The 12,293-nt window shown below is 50.9% G+C and overlaps 1 protein-coding gene and 1 long non-coding RNA gene across 2 annotated transcripts; both read right to left on the bottom strand.

Moving 5' to 3' along the window:
• Nucleotides 1-228: 228 nt before the first annotated feature.
• Nucleotides 229-1,811, bottom strand: LOC120594178 (uncharacterized). Its single transcript, XR_005650509.1, has 2 exons — nt 1,468-1,811; nt 229-407 (listed from the first exon to the last, which is right to left on the bottom strand). It is a non-coding gene; the product is annotated as an uncharacterized LOC120594178 (long non-coding RNA).
• Nucleotides 1,812-9,530: 7,719 nt separating this feature from the next.
• On the bottom strand, nt 9,531-12,289 carry SELENOW (selenoprotein W; the record flags this gene model as incomplete). Its single annotated transcript, XM_039852197.1, has 5 exons — nt 9,531-9,903; nt 11,640-11,738; nt 11,835-11,909; nt 12,074-12,127; nt 12,230-12,289. Coding segments are annotated over 4 exons (270 nt in total), but the record flags the coding sequence as incomplete, so codon positions are not given.
• Between the last annotated feature and the right edge of the window lie 4 nt (nt 12,290-12,293).

Below are 12,293 nucleotides of genomic sequence, written 5' to 3'. Positions count from 1 at the left end.
TCGGTGGCGCTGCCCGTGAACTTTCTCAAGGTCATAGACCAGCGTGGTTCGCCCTGCTCGCCTCCCGTCAGCATCCTAGCGACATTGGGGACTGTGATACCTCAGTGTTTGCAGATCTGCTGACTCGTGTTGTGGCTTTCTAGTAGTTTTAATATTCATTTCCCTGGTGATCGAGAAATTAAACCCCTCTCAGGTATTAATCGGACATTGAATACACTCACGCGTTCATATTTTTTACCCGTTTTTCTTTATTCGAATTTATTCTTATATTCTCTTGGTAATGGACATGTCGCAAACTTTTTTCCCATTTGTACTTTTCATAGGTGGAGTTTCTTCCTTTTAATGTCTGTGCTTCTCTTTATCTGTTGTTATGGATCAGTTGTTTGTTTTCATTTCCAACTGATATGCTGTAAAACAAAGTCAAATTATTAATAAAAGTTAAAAACGCCTTCCACAGATAAGCCCCATTTTCAGATTGACATAAAAGTTGGTAAGAACCGATGGTCAATGTGTCTGCTTGTTTCGCTACAAACCACAAACGCCTCACGGATGACATGCGTCTGAGGTCCCCAGCCTTCTGCTTTGTTCGGTTTTGTGTGTTTTTTTGTTGTTGTTATTTTCCTCCTCGTGTTAATGCCCTCCTTTCTTTCTTCTTTGAGTAATCTTTTAAGATGTCCTTTTGTTCTCTCAAGATATTTATTTTTCTTCTCTCGAATCTGTATAGTTTTATCTTTCATATTTAGGTTTTATTTAGGTTTTTTCATATTTAGGTTTTTATCTTTCATATTTAGGTTTTTACTGGAATCGTACACAGTGTGAGGGAAGGGTGTGGGTTATTTTGGTTTGCTTTGGTTTTTCTCTCGAGGCTTTCCAACTGTCAGTTTTATGGAGAGGCTGGTAATCTGTCATAGATCAAGGGTCCATTAACATATGGTTCTTCCGGTGTCTGCAATGTCTATATTTTGGGTCCATGGTCTCGATAGCCTTCATTAAGCACATGCTTTGTCTCCTGTCTCCAGCTTTCTCTGCAGGCCTGGTCCCCGGGTCCCCCCACAGCCGGTTCTCTGACCCTGTCCTGGTCCCATTTAGCAAATGCTCCAATCCTCTTAGGCCAGGCCAGCCTCAGCAAAATATAGGGAGAATTAGCAGGGATTTGGAGGGACATGTGACAGGCTGTGGTTGGAGGGGATGGGACGCAATTGCCAGGATATAGTGAGACCCCTCTCGCTTATATCAGAGAGACCCTCGTAAGAAAATACACAGGAAGACACAGCGAGACCCCACAAGGAGACAGGGGCAGGGAGAGAGAGAACACAGGGCAGAGAGGAGAGATTGGGGGAAGGGATTAGGAAGAAGAGGAAACAGGCATCAAAATTTCTTGCTTTCAGAACCAGAAAGGTAGGGGGCCCCTAGCACGGGTCACTCTCCACGGGACAGCAGCTGTCCTGCGTGCTCTAATATACTTACCAAAGGTCCTTTAAGGCTGGCAGCCTAATCCCTTGCCTCCAGAAGTTCGCTCCAAACATCAGAGCGTTCAAATGCCTTTCTGCAAAGACAGCAAGCGTCTGGGCCGACCGTGAACTGGGCTGCTGAGCTGGAGAGCACGGCCCTTCCGCCCTTTGCTCTGGCTAGTTGTGCCGAGTCCCACGTCCATGGGACTATGGGTAACTACATCTTCTCTGCGCGTGTGGGTTCACACAGGGAGTGTGCCATTTACAACCTCAGCACAGAGCCTGATTTACGGAAGTACCGAGTAAATGGTCTCAATATGCTGCCATTTAGATAACACCCCTCCCCCTCCACCCGGTATCTCTCCCCACCTGCTGGCTGTGTAGACCCATGCTTCCTTCCTTCTTCTCTGGTCTCCCTCCCCCAGTCCCAGCAGGTTTCCTTGGCCTTGACCTGCCACTTCACCACCCCGCCCCCACCCCCTTCAGGCTAGCCACTGCAGAATTCTGCCAGACGAGAGAGCTGAAGGGGACATGGGACCTAAGGGCAGAGGATGGCAAAAGCCTTGTCCAGCCCCTGCTCACATCTTCTCATGCCCCCTTGGCGGCCATGAGACTTCGTGCTGTCAGGATCTCTGAGATCCCCTCCCCCACGTAAGACCCAGGGAGAGAAGAACAGGCTGCCTTATCTCCCTCTGCGTGATTCAGCCACAGTGACGGTGGCTAAAGATATTCAGAGACGTCTTGGTTGCATTTGTGTTTTTCATCAAAATTCGAAGTCTATCTGCCTCCAAACCCATCAGATTGCAGCTATTAAATATCTGCGGCTTTTTGTACGTCCATCATACTTCGAGAAAGTGGTCTTTAAAAAAGCATGCCATTAGCCAGCTCAGCTGTCATACGTCAGTCCGAATTGGACTCTTTTATGGTGAAACAGTTTGTATCAATGTTTTCAGTGGTCATTGCAGGCACTGGCTTTAAAGTGCGTACGCCAGAGGCCCCTGGGTATTTAGTAGGCTTTTTCTTTTTTCCGTGCTGCCTTTTTCTTAAATAAAGTGTTTCACTTCCCCAAAAAAGTTTTAAATCCTCCTTTTTTTCTTCTCTTTTGGCCGCATTCAACTCTCCACCCAGATCCCTTCTCTGGGAAGGGGAACGGGATGGAAATTTGTGTTTTGTATTGCATTCATTTCCTTTCGCGTTTTTCAAATTTCTTGCCGTAGAAGCGTTTTCTTAAATCTTTAAAAAATTGTATCGTAGATAAGGTAAAGCTGTGATGCTTGTAGTTGACATAGGAAAAACCCTGTGGAATACACACACACACACACACACACACACACACACACTGAAACTAATAAATGAAATTTGTAAGGTCCCCATCAAGAAACATTAATTGTATTTCTATATAATAGCAATGAAAAACGGTAAAAGAATATCTTTAAAATAATACTATTTATAATAGCATTGAAAAACATAAAACACCTGTGGAGAAATCCATTGTAAAGTGGACACGATGGTGACAATTACCGATGCATTGCCGAGGGAAATTACAGGAAACCTACATGAATAGAAAGGCAGCCCATGTTCATGGATTTTTCTCCCTAAATCTGTCTATGCGATGCAATGTCAATGAAAACCTCGGCAAGTTTTTTTTTGAAGAAATGGACAAGATGATCCTGAAATTAGATGGAGATGCAGAAGATCTAAAATAGCCAAAACACCTCAAAAAAAAAAAAAAAAGGAGAACTTATGTAACCCATCAAAGATCTAGTCTAAAGCTACAGCAGTCAAGAAAGTGTGTTATGGGCATCAGGGTCAGCAAATAAGTCAGTGGAACAGAAGAAAATAGCCAGAAGTAAATCTTCATATGTCATCGACTTGTTTTGAACAAAACATCAAGCCAAATCAATGTGGGGGGCGGGGGGAGCATACCAATGGTACTGAAACGATTGGAAGTTTATATGTGAGAAAAATGACCCTTGACACCCACTTCATTCCAAAGGAAAAGCCAGAACCAGGAAGCTTCTAGAAGCGTCTGTACATTACCCATAGTAAAGGATTTTTTGGTCTCTTTCTCTGCCTCTGTGTCTCTATGTCCCTCTGCCCGTTGCATCCGTTCAGAGTCTTCTCGTCCAGGCTCCCAGCCTCCATCTGCCTGTCATCGCCTCCCAGGTTCCCACCTTCTTCTTCATCTGTTTCTGGACCCTCCTCTTCCTATTTGCCCTTCTCCATCTTAGACTCTCATCTCTTGCTCTGTGTATGTCTCTCACCACGAGTCTCAACAAGAACCCAGCAGCAGCAGGTGTCTGCTGTGTGACCTGGGGCGGGACACTACACCTCTCCGAGCTGTAAAGTGAGGATTAAAACATATACCAGGCTGCACGGAGTGACCTCTTTCCAAAGAATACGGCACAGACAGATTCCAGTAGAGAAGTATCCCACAAAATACCTGAGCGACCCCACTCAAAACGGTCAGGGTCATCAACAAATTAAATTTTAAAAAAGGAAAGCCTGAGAAACTCCCACAGCCAAGAGGAGCCTGAGGACCCATGACACTAAATGTAATGTAGTGTCCCGGATGCGTACCTGGTACAGAAAAGAGACACGAGCTAAAAACTAAGGCAATCTGACTAGACCAATGAAGGACATTGGTTCATAATTAATGTATCAGCAATGGGTCCATTCGTTGTAACCCATGGACCAGACTGACGTAAGGTGTCGATAATGGAGGAAATTGGGTGCTGGATGGATAGGAATTCTCGCCTCCATTTTTCTGCCAATCTGGAATCTTCCCAAAACATCAAGTTCTACTCTTCAAAGAAATTAAAATGATTAAATGGAGCCGTGGAAAAGCTGAGTGGGAGAGCCGCGCGTCTTCCTGCCAGCTCCTAGTGCCCTCACGTCCACATGGCGTGTGAAGAGTCGACGCAACCCAGCACACGCAGCGCTTCGCACGATGACAAGCACACACCGCTCGCGACTCGGGACAGCTTCTCTCCCCATCCTCTCTTTCCCACGCCCCCTTCCTTTGTATTTGCTCGTATTTCTCACCCCTCTTCAGTATATTTTATCTTATTTTTAAATGTCCGTCTGCGGGCCATGTAGATACTGTTAACTGCCAGGCGGGAGGCACAGTCCCCTCTTCCATTACCTGTCTCCTCCCTCTATTGCCCCTACCTTCCGCTCACTCCTCTCTGGCCCAGTCTCCATCTCCCGCTCCCTTTGCTGCCCCCTTGTGGCCATCCTGGCCCCTGGGCTTCCCCGCTGCTGGTTCTCTGACTCGGTCCTGGTCCCATTTAGCAAATGCTCCAATCCTCTTAGACCAGGCCAGCCTCAGGAGAGCAGAGAGAGAATTAGATCGGAGTTGGGGAGAGCAGAGGGGACACATGGAGGAAGGGGAGGGTGGGCAGATAGAACACGGCGACAGCCCTGGGAGTTGCCAGGAGGTAATAAGAGCCCCCACTGCTTATCTGACAGATCCAGTAGGCACGGGACGCAGGCGCCCTGAGGATGGGGTGCAGAGAGAAGACGGAGGGGCAGAGAGATCAAGGGGCGGAGGCGCCGAAGGATTAGAATGAGTCTCTCTGTCTGGGCCGCTGAGGGCCTGCAGATTATGTTATCTCTCATCCAGATTTCTAGGGGCACAGATCGTTGTCAATAAATCTCGTTTCCTTCTCCAAGGAACCCAATTTTTTTGGCGAAAAGGCCGACTCCAGGTCTGAGGCAGGAAATATCGAGATGAGCCTGGAGCACCTTGTCACACCGAAAACACGAGGCTCTCGGAGGTTTCCGGGGTATGTCCCCGATCTCAGGGGACAAGCTGAAGGAACCAAAGGGGGAACGTTTTGAGCTTCAAAAAAACAATGTCTGCAATGGGTTGAAAGATGTCAAGTACGTAAACACCCGTGGGTTCAAGAAAGGGAGGAAAAATAACTAGCGAGAGTCGCAGAGGCTTCAGTGTAGTATGCAGACGTCACTAAATCGGGGAGAATCCTGTATTTCTCCCGCCTTCCCTGTGCACAGTGTGAGGTTAAACAAACAGCTAAAGAGAGACGTGTCTTCCTTGTGGAAGAGTTACCCCCAATAAATAAAGAATATGGAATAAGAAATCTCTTTTTGCATTTCCTGTGAATAAGGGTAAGTCTAGTCCAGTGCTGACCAATGGAACTTTCTAGAATGATGGAAAGGAATATCCTGTATCTGGCCTGTTCGATATGGTAGCCACTGGGGGGGAAAAATATATACATATATACATATACATATAAATATATATAAATATGTATGTATATGTATATATATATTTATATGTGTATATATATATTAGCCACTGACAGCCACCATATATATATATATATATAATATATATTTATATGTATATATATATTAGCCACTGGTGGCTGTCAGGCATTTAAAATGTGGCCATGGAAATGAATTTTTAATTTGCTGTCATTTTAATTCGTTTAACTAGCCATTTGTGGCTACTGATCGTCTTATTGGACCATACAGGTGACGTTCACCCTCGGGCCTGTGACTCTGAGTCCTAGTTGCACACTGGAATAACGTGCTGAGGGGAGACTTTAAAAACAGAGCGGCTCGAGGTGTGTATAGCAGCTTTATTCACAGTGGCCAAAACTTGAAAGCGACCAAGACGTCCTTCAGTCAGAGATGAACAATCTGGGGTCCATCCGGAAACTGGAACATTATTCAGCGCCAAAATCCATGAACTATCAAGCCATGGAAGACATGGAAGAACCTTAAATGCGTGTTACTAAGTGAAAGATGCCGATCCCAAAAGGCTGCCTACGGTATGATTGCAACTCTATGACCTTCTCGTAAAAGCACAGCTAAGGACCCAGGAGGAAGACTGGTGGTTGCCGGGGCGACGGGGGGGGCGGGATGAGCAGCGGAACACGGAGGAGTTTTAGGGCAGGGAAACTACTCGGTTTGATACCATAATGGTGAATGCATGTCACACTACACATTTGTCCAAACCCCCAGAATGGGGAAGCCAGGAGAGAGGACCTGAATGCAAACGACAGCCTTTGCGTGATAAGGGGGGGGTCAGTGTAACCTCATGGATTGCAACCAACGCACTCCTCTGGTAGGGATGTTGTTGATTGCGGGGAGCACATGGAGCAAACGCAGCGCGTCCCTCTCGTGTGGGACGGCACCCAGACACACCAGCTGAAAAAAGACGTCTCCGTGACCATCATGGAAGCCGACACTGGGCTGAGTACTGCATGATCGTCAGGAGTGACTACTAATTTTGCTAAAAGCGGCAACAGCCTTGCAGTCATGTGGAAACGAAAATTAACCCAAAAGAACGGAAAACAAAAACTTGTTCGTGAATGTTCATAGCAGCCCGATTCACAATCGCCCAGTTGTGGAGACCAGCCAGATGCCCATCAGCTGATGACTCGACCAGCAAATGTCCACACGGCGGAGTATTATTCCATCATAAAATGAACAAAGCGCTGACGCACGCTACGACGCGGACGAACCTCGGAAACGTCCCGCCAAGGGAAAGAAGCCAGACACCCAAGTCCACACATTTCGGATTCCATTTTTGTGAAGTATCCAGAATAGGTGAATCTTACAGAGCCAGAAAGGGAATTGGTGGTTAGCAGGGGCTGGTGGAGGGTAGAATGGGGAGTGACAGCTTAATGGGTGAAGGGTTTCTTTCTTGGAGTGATGACATTTTCTATAACTAGGAAGGGGTGATATTTGCACACGCTGAGAATGTACTAAATGCTTCCGAATCAATCGTACACTTGAAAGTGGTTCGACTGGTACGTTTTATGTTATGTGGATTTTACCTCGATTTTTAAAAAACATGTCAGGAAGACAGGCACAAAAGGAGAGGGTGCTGGCAGGGTACCTTCTTCCTTCCTGCTTTGAACATGGATGCAATGCCTGGAGCTGCAACGGCCACTTTGCCACCGTGAGCCGGAAAACCAAGCAGATGAAAAGCCAGCGAACTAAAGAAAGGCGAGAGAATGAAAAGATAGAAAAATTCTGAAACTTCGATTACACCAGCCTCGAGATTCTTAACAATACATGTCCTCGAAGTTTAAAACATTTTTCAAAAGGTGGGAGGAGCTGCCTGCCACGAGGCGCTGCTCAGCGGAGTCACTGAGGGGCTGGACTAAGGAGAGAGGGACTCGATCTTTGCCCTGGGTAGTAAAGAAAAGCAGGGAGGTGCGCAAAGCAGTTCGAAGACCTCTTCACGCCACGAAGGCTTCGAGGGTACAATCTCCCATTTTGTGCATGACCTTGGCCGTGCCGATCCCAACCTGGGGTTCCCTCCACCCCCCACCCTCATCCCCTTGCCTCCGCCCTCCACCAAATCTTCACCCAGAGGTGCAGTCACTTGTCTTGAGGTCCCATAGTCAGCAAGGAGTGAAAGAATTCGAAAAAGAGAGATTTTTCCCTCTGCCGTACGTCTTTGAAAAGCGTCATGTCACCAAGCCAAAAGACGGTGACTCCCTTGACTAGACTAAATCTCAGTGGCCGGAAGTGATTCCGCGGGAATCCCCTGGGATGGTGGCATTTTGCTTCCTGGTGACCCGAGGTGATCCGGGAAGAGGAAGTTCTCACGGTCGGCCACATGGTGTCGCTGCGGGAAAAGAAGTCACTGTGCAGCCTGGTACCAGGGCTGGGACCGATGTTCTTGCTGAATTCTCTTTGCTTGAAGGTGTGAATTACCTTAAAATAGGATCGTGGCGCTTTCTCTTTCTCCACCGTAAACGAAGTAAAATTAAAACAAAGGGACGGTGGCAGATATCACAGGGGCTCTCGCCGCTTCCTGAACACAGGATCTCGGACACATGAAATTTCGTTCACGTTTGTGATTTGAACGGACTTTTTCAGGATCGATAGATGCACACGAGATGTAAATGGCCCTCTGTGAACGAGCTTCTGGAAGCTCTACTCCTACTTTTGAAATGCTTTTATTTATTAATAGCCACCAGGACCCGCCCTTTATAAAGTGGATCATAAGGGAGGTTTTCCAAACCCCACGGGACCCGCCCACGCCTTCGTGGCTCAGCGTCAGCTGTGGGAGATGAAACGTCACAATGGGATTCTGAGCATAACGACCGGCCGAGGTTTGTCTGCACGGAAGCAGGACCAAAGGGGCCAGACTCCCATCGTGGTGACCGTCTTGCCCCATGAAATATGAATGACTGGGCCCCTGAGACTTCCGGTGCAGGAGCTGGTGCGGCCGCCCCACAGCAATGACACTACATGATGGCCGATGCCCACATGCTCCTTAGGCTTCGTTGCTGGAAGACATCCCTCGGGCTTGCCGGAAGGGGCTAACTGCACCCCGGCCGTCCCTAATTTAGCTGACAAGGGCTAAAAACTCTCCCAGGATCCAAGTGCCCGTAACACCGGGCTCAGCCGTGTGACAGAGCAGGTGCGAGGCTCGCAGTGACGAGCACGGAGCCTCGAAAGGCCTCCACGGGGCTCTCATCACCGTGAGGACACATCTAGCCAAGGCTGGTGGCCTCGGGTGGCCGCCTTGTGCAGACAGCGAGCGCTCAGAGGAAGGGAGCCCAGTGCCTTGTCCTGTTTTCTAGCCCTGGAAGTTCTCGGGTGTCACTTCCGCCAGCCTCTGTAGGTTGTTGGCCTTCGAGGTTGCCGAAGTGAGCCGAATCCAACCTGACTGGTGTCTTATGTGTAAGCGGAGGAAATCTGGACGTGCACTGGCCACCAGGGGACTTCTGCAGACACCACGTGAGGACACAGTGAGGTGGCCACCATCCACAAGCCAAGCAGAGGCCTCGAGCAACCACACCCGCCGACACCTGCCACCTCCAGACTGTGAGAAGGTAAACGAGCTCTGGGGTCTTGTCACAGCAGCCCGAGCAGACTGATGTGGGAGACGCTGGGGCCGCAGGAAGACTCATTTGAACCAAAGGTCTGGGCACCTGAGTCTCGTTTAAATTCGCATCACGCTGCGGAGCTGCGGTCAGCGCTGACTGACTAGTGGGGTGCCTGGCTGTGGCGCTCAGGTCCAGGAACAGAGACAGGAGGAAGGGGAGCGTTCCGGGGGTTAGATGGACACATGTAGACACGGGCACGTTTGGTTAAACTCATCCAATGTTTATTGAATCGTGAACCGTTGCAAATATGGCTGAAATCTGAGACTCACTCACCCGGACCCGTCCTGGCTCCCCCCTGAGAAGGGAGCCTGGAGCAGGACCACCCAAACAGCAGAGGGGAGATGGGGAGACATGGGGGCGTGCAGGGAGGTGGTGGAGGGGAACAGGAGCAGTGGGCAAAGGTAGATTCCGGGGAGACACACACACTCACTCACACAGGCAAAGACCGGGCCGCAACCTCTGCCCCGCCCGGCGGCTGCAGAAACATCGGGGAGAGACCGGCATCCACAAGACGTTTCAGTCCGTCCCGTCATGAAGCATCTGCTGAGAGGGGCTGGGCCGAGGCCGCTGGACTGCGCGGGGAGGAGGGGAGGCGGGGTCAGAGAGCGGTTGGGGCTCTAGGCAAAGGGAAGAGCGGGAGGAGCGAGACGGGGGAAATACAACCCCAGAGAGAAACTGAGGCACAGGGGACGTGGGAGGCCCGTGAGGGGAACATTCTAGCCCAACAAGGCAAGGGGGGGCCGAGGCTTAGTTCCCATGAGTTTGTCGCGAGAAAGGCTGCTGACAGGCCTGCCATGGGAGCCCCCAGCTGGCTTCCAGAAAGCCTGACCCAGTAACCCTGGGGGGAGGTCAAGGTCAGTTCCCAGAGAAGCCCACAGCCCAAACTGGTTTCTCCCACACCCCTGTCGGCCTGTTCCAGCTCAGACCACTTCACTGGTCACCTCCTGAACAGGCAGGACTCACCTCGCCCTAAGACAGGTCTGCCTTTGGCCTCAGCTAATTAAGAGTGACCTCAAAGCCCCTGGAATGTCCTGCCTGTAAGTGTCTGGGTTGACCCGAGGCCACACAGCTCATCTGTGCCCACAGTAAGATGGATGGGGGCGGGGGGGGGGCCTAGCCCTGAGGCAGCAGCTCTTGACCTCCAGAGGGGCTGGAGGCTAAGATCAGCCGCAGCGACGTGACCAAACTCCAATAAAAACACTGGACACCACGGCTCGGGTGACCTGCGCTGGCTGGCGACACTCTGTGCTGTCGCACACCACGGCTGGGAGGAACCGAGTGCTCTCCGCATGGCTTCACTGGGAGGCACCCCGAAAGCTCACTTCCCGCCTCCCCTGCCCCCTCCCACCTGCTTCTTCCCTCCACCGACTTCAGATAAACGTAAGCACGGGTGTGACAGCTGTGCCCGGTTCCAGGGGGTCTGCGGGACCCCAGAAACTACACTCACAAAACACGCAACCGGGAAACCCTCCCCCTCTTTCTCTCTCACATCGATCCGGTTTTGCTTCTGTTGGATGCGATCGCCCACTGGAACCCCCCGAACCCTGTGCAGATTTCAGTAGCCGTCTGAGTTATGGAAGGTCTGGCAGTGACATGTGGTGTTTATGTGAGCGATGGGCCCCATCTGAGTCACTGAGAATTCGCATCCCGTGAGTGTGGCACCACTAACCCTACCCCCACCCCCGCTTACAGCGACAGTCCACAATTCATTCAGCTCCTGCAGCTCTAGAACTGTACGGTTCTTGATTTTCCTTTCAGTTTGGGGAGACCCACTTCATTTCAGACCCATACTCGAGGCATGACGTTTGCACGTCCGCTCTGCATTCACAGAAATTTGCACACCCAAATTCACAGTGAACGTGACCTCACTCTGGTCTAGCAAAGCGCTCTCAGAAATGGAACTTGAGTTTAAAAGCATCTGAGCCCCGTTTCTGGGGCAAAGCATGCTGGGGGCAGGTGCCTAGGTCCACGGTGCCCTGGGCTGGATGCTCAGTTCTAGGGCACGGTGTGGTGGGACCCAGCACTCAAGTCTGGGTGGGAGACAGTGCTTTACGCTCTCAAGGGTCAGGAGCCAGGATGTAGCTCTGGGCAGGGCTACTGCCCAGTGCCCAGTTCCAGGACAGGTTGGCTTTGGGGCTGATCTGGAATACAGCAGCGTGACAGCGGGCTCAGAAGGTGCTGACAAGCAGTCCTACGAGGTGAGTCCCGCTACTTGTTCTGGAATGCACTGGGTGAAATGAGCACTCGGGTTTGGTGGATATCAGGACTAGGAGGCAGCTCCAGAATTCGGGAGCTGGGCACCCCTCACCTCTGCCTTCGGGGCACCTCAGCCCTGAGCTAAGGCGGCTTTGATGGCGGCCACCAGCTTCAGAAACTTGCTTTCCGTGTCCACGTAGCCATCGCCTCTCTGGGGACGGGAGGGAAAGGGAAGGAGTGAGCTGCGCCTAAGACACCCACCCGCCCCCCGCCCCCTGCGAGCCCCAAACGAGGGGGTGACACAAACCTTCTTGGAATGGACCAACTTCCCTGCCACCATCACTTCGAAGAACCCGGTAACGTGGGGAGTCCCCTCGCCACTCTGGGGAGAGGGAGAGAAGCTGCAGGGGCGCCGATGCCCTGTGGGGACACGGCCCTTTCCCAGGGGAGGGCCAACCCCAGCAGAGGGTGGAGCCGGCCCACACTGCCCCCACTGCCAGCCAGGGACAAACCACCGTTTGATTCCTTCCCCGTCCCCACACTCACGACATCCAGGCGTCCAGGAAACTCATCTTCTAACTTCTTCTTGAGCTGAAGATACTGAACGGGGGCGGGAGGTCGCAACAGTGGTCAACGGGGGTCCCGCCAGCTAACCCTCCTCCCTCATCCTCCAGGGAGGGCTGAGGCCGCCACTCTGCTTACCTTGGACTTGTAGCCTCAAGCGCCACTGGGAGGAGAGAGTCCAAGAACACAGGGCCAAGGAGAG

The sequence above is a fragment of the Pteropus medius genome, unplaced genomic scaffold, assembly GCF_902729225.1.
Source record: "Pteropus medius unplaced genomic scaffold, Ma_sr-lr_union100, whole genome shotgun sequence".
NCBI classification, from domain to species: domain Eukaryota; kingdom Metazoa; phylum Chordata; class Mammalia; order Chiroptera; family Pteropodidae; genus Pteropus; species Pteropus medius.
The sequence above is the reverse complement of the archived record's forward strand: the minus strand, read 5'-3'. Positions and strand labels throughout refer to the sequence as shown.